The 4,127-nt window shown below is 30.8% G+C and overlaps 1 protein-coding gene across 3 annotated transcripts; it reads right to left on the bottom strand.

Annotated features, from left to right (window-relative positions):
- Positions 1–393: 393 nt before the first annotated feature.
- On the bottom strand, positions 394–3,794 carry LOC101491210 (protein IQ-DOMAIN 11-like). Of its 3 annotated transcripts, none has more exons than XM_004513207.4 (6): positions 3,444–3,794; positions 2,930–3,046; positions 2,457–2,753; positions 2,082–2,300; positions 1,803–1,934; positions 394–1,245 (listed from the first exon to the last, which is right to left on the bottom strand). In XM_004513207.4, exons 2-6 carry the CDS (start codon positions 3,005–3,007, stop codon positions 628–630), a joined length of 1,344 nt encoding a protein of 447 aa, XP_004513264.1. In that variant the 5' UTR covers positions 3,008–3,046; positions 3,444–3,794; the 3' UTR covers positions 394–627. The 3 variants fall into 3 exon arrangements, with proteins under 3 accessions (XP_004513264.1, XP_073225867.1, XP_073225868.1); XM_073369766.1 differs by lacking the exon at positions 3,444–3,794 and adding an exon at positions 3,327–3,421; XM_073369767.1 differs by lacking the exon at positions 3,444–3,794 and adding an exon at positions 3,161–3,288.
- Between the last annotated feature and the right edge of the window lie 333 nt (positions 3,795–4,127).

Genomic DNA, 4,127 nt, shown 5'->3' with positions numbered 1-4,127 from the left:
AATTTCTAATAATTTAATTACTATCTTAATCTTATAACTATTTTTAAGATAATAAGAGGGCTATTACATGGATGAAACTAATAAATGATTTAATAGAAATACAAATCTTAAACGCATTTTTTTAAGTGATTTTTTGTGGTTCTTAACTTAAGAAAATTCAAAATTTATTTGAAAGTTTATTATAAAAACAAAACTTATTTTAAGTTTTTTCCTTGTGGAAAAAACCAGCCAAGAGGTTGTGTAACGCTGTTCATGTCTAACCGACTGGTCAGACCGACTCTTAAAGTCTTACAGATTACAATAGCTCCATCTTGCGGTGGTTCAAAAATTCATGATAGTTATAAACAAATATAAGCAGTACATAAATTTATTTGTAGAAATTGAGAACCATAATAAGAAGAAAAAAAAAGTTTATTAATATGTCATAAAGCATACAACTAATCACCTAATCAATGAACAAATCAACTATTTTCTGCCACACTAATTTCAATTCTCAACCAAAATAAACATTCAACCACTTATAATATACATCATACATAGTTATAAACACTTTGTAATTCAATCCCTCTTATAGCACAATGAATTATGTTATAAAAGCAGTATAAACTTATGAGCATCATTATCTTTTCATTTGAACGAACCTTGTCCATCCCAATTAGGGAGTGAACAATCTGAATTAATACTAAGATCCTTAATACTCCTACTTGATTTAATAGGCACTGAAATACCCTTAAAACTTGGAGATCTTTGTTGGTAATTACCACCACCAGAACTAAGCTTACCCATTCTACCACCAATATTAAGCACTTCACTGTTAACAGATGACACAAATGATAACTTTTTCTTGCAAGGTGAATAGGTATCAGAATTCATGTCATAATTCCATGTTCTTGCTTTTGGTGAGCTTGTTGATCTTGCTTTTGCTCTTGCTGATTCAGTTGCAGCCATGTATGCGGGAGTAACAGGAGAGCTTGAAAATGATCTGTCTTCTCCTATTGAACACTGTCTCCTGTGAGGAGAGTATTTTGTTACTGGAGAATCCAATCCTTCAAGTGAAGTTGGTCTTTGAGTAGTTCTTGGTTTAAGTTGTCTTATTGCAAATTGTTCATCAGCTCTTGAATGTGAGCTGAAAACTGAGTCTAGATCTTCAAGTTCTTTGCTTTTTGAAAGTTGTGTATCTACCCATTGCTCTAGCCAGTATCTCCATCTTCCATTCACTTTACTTCTTTCTGACTCTGCTGACCTCTGTGGGTTTTGTGAAAGTTAGTTTGAGAGCCCTTAAAACATGGTTTTAAATATAAAATGCGGCCATAATTGCGATTGTGATCCAGTTGAACTTACGAATACCTCAAAAATTGTTATATTGCAATTGCAATTGCATTTGTGTGCTGTAATTTAAAACTATGCTTAAGGTAAAAAATAGGGTGGCAATAGATGGAGTCTGTCAAATCGGTCTATGTAATGTCATTTTAGGTGAGGTCGAGTTGATTTTTGAACTCGTCTACCGAAGTTGGTCTGTCTCGTTTAACTCGTCAAAAATAAAGATGTCAAAAATAAAGATTGGTGATGGTGCAGGTTGGCTCCTCGAGTTAAAAAAAAATTGAAAATAAACATTTTTTTTCTTTTATTGCCAACTTTGATCTTATATAAAAATGAAACAAATGACCAAAATATCAAGACAGATTACCAAAATATTAAGACAAATGCTATTCTTTAAAAATTAATCTTTAACTCATTAAGAGAAAGAAGAATTTCATATTAAAACAAGCAAGTAAAAATATATGAAAGATTTAGGAGCTTACTCTATGATTAAAGGTGTATTCTTTTATTCTTTCTCTCTTAAGAATTGCTTCTTTCTTGATCATGCAAAATGCATCTACCTCTTCCTTCAATAAAGTGCTGTCATCCCACTTTCTTTCACTGTTTGAGTCCATCTGAAAATTTATGTTTCAAATTATTATAACTTGTACAAAACAGTTAATAAGGTTCCATAATAAAAAGAAGAACAAGTCTTTGCAATGTGAATTGTGCTAAGGAAATAGTATAAGTATTAAGTGACATGTTATATATATATTGCTTACCCTAATTATCTTATCTTTAGAAAATTGCATCTCTTCATCTTCAACACAATCCCATCTTCCTTCAACCATTTGAAGTCTCCTTGCACATACCTTTGATTGTATATTTACAATGGACTGCAAGCTCTTGAGAGTATTCATAGCTTGGCGTCTCACTGCTCTCCCACGAATGATAGCTTGAAGTTTCACAATTCCCTTCAATGCCCTCAAAGCAATCCTTGCCTTTAATGTCATAAGAGAACACAATGACTAAGTTTATAGTGTAGTTACATACAATTTTTAACAAACTAATCTAAATGAAATCAATAAGTGAGAATTTTGACAGTAAAGATTATGAAATAGAATTTAGACTGAAGAAAATAGTTTGAAAAAACTCACAAGGTAACCCCTAAAGGCAGTTTGAATTTTGATGGCTGCAAATTCTTGAATCTCCCTCTGGCACTCATATATTAATTGATGAACACAATTCCTAGTTTTGACAGGTTGAGATTCTTCTGAGTTATCTTCATATTGAAGCATAACAACTTCATCAGCAGAAGCTGAAGCAATAGCTACTGTCAAACCATGCTTACTTTGTCCCTCCTCTGCTTCATTTTGCGACTTTGGTGGAGCTGTAATTGAATGTAACTTCTTGCTCTTTAGTCTTCCAAATATCAATTTCCTTCTTTTCTCCTTCTGAAAAAAAATGATTTTCTTTCACATTAGAATTAACAAAATTCAACACAATAAGGAAGTCGCAGGTTTGATCTGTGCCATCAGCAAAATACTAACAATATTAATTATTAACGGTAAGAAAAACAAAATCTAACACAATAATAAAATTTTAAAGAGCAAAAACAAAAGTGAATTACCTTCTTCTCTTGTGTGGAATGTGTGTCCCATATGAAAAATTTCTTCACAAGATTAAACCAGCTCTTCTTTTTGGCCATTTAACAAACACCGAAAGGGTGAACTTCAATTTCTGTGAACTGAAATATTGAACCATAAGCATATAGTACTATATACAGTTATAAAAAACATATCATGGTTTTTTGCTATCTAGTAAATCTAAATCTCTCACATTAGAAGTGTGTGAAACGTACATGTGGTTGTTTACTAAGCATTGAATCATTTATTTAACTAATGTAATTTGTACAACTCAAACATTAGACTTTTCAACAATTTGCTGAACTTGTCATAAAATGTGATTCTTATTTTGCATAAGTAGTCAAAGAAAAGACCAAATAAAGATATGAATCAGATCAGAACCTTGATTTCAGTGTAAATAAATAAATTATACATAAATGCACAGAAGCCAAGATAGTTGGAAAAAAAGATGAGGAATATTTTGCAGATTTGGAATGAGATTCAAAGTTAATAACTTACTCATTTATTTTTCAAAAGTTTGGTTAAATAAGGACAAGATGCACCGTTTATAAGCGATTAAATTCTGAGGGAATTAATAGCCTTGAAACCAGAAAACATTCTTTATAATATAAGGAATGTGGAACTTATGATGAATATCATCAGTGAAAAAATGTTCACAAATATTTATGTGGGTGCAAATGTAATTCATATTTTTTGAATCACCCTCAAAATATTCATGATCATGAGTTTTTCTCTCTATTCAAAATGTTGGTCTAAAAGTGCAAGAACTGCTCCAAATGATAAACAAATAGTCACTGGAAGAATAATGAGAAATTCCTGTTTGGTTTCATGGGTCCTTTTCATTTTTATTTTCTCTCTTTTTTTCCAACTGTAATAGGCATGTTCATGTGTGTGTTGGGTATGAAATGACACTACTATCCTTCATTGAAATTTGATAGTACATTGTCTCTATATATAATAATATCTCTTGATTATATTATGAAAATTAAGAAAATTGGGAGTAGTGTTGTATTTATTAAAAATATGAGGCATTTTACAAATTTATCTTTTAGATGAAAAATTTAATTTATGATTAAAAGGAGTCGGATAAAAATATAATAATTATGAAGAAGGTCCTATATTTAGAGAATTGAGTAGTGATAGCAAATGTAGCAAACAAACAAGTCTTCATTTATATGTGCT

This window comes from Cicer arietinum, chromosome 6, assembly GCF_000331145.2.
Source record: "Cicer arietinum cultivar CDC Frontier isolate Library 1 chromosome 6, Cicar.CDCFrontier_v2.0, whole genome shotgun sequence".
In the NCBI taxonomy this organism is placed as follows: domain Eukaryota; kingdom Viridiplantae; phylum Streptophyta; class Magnoliopsida; order Fabales; family Fabaceae; genus Cicer; species Cicer arietinum.
The sequence above is the reverse complement of the archived record's forward strand: the minus strand, read 5'-3'. Positions and strand labels throughout refer to the sequence as shown.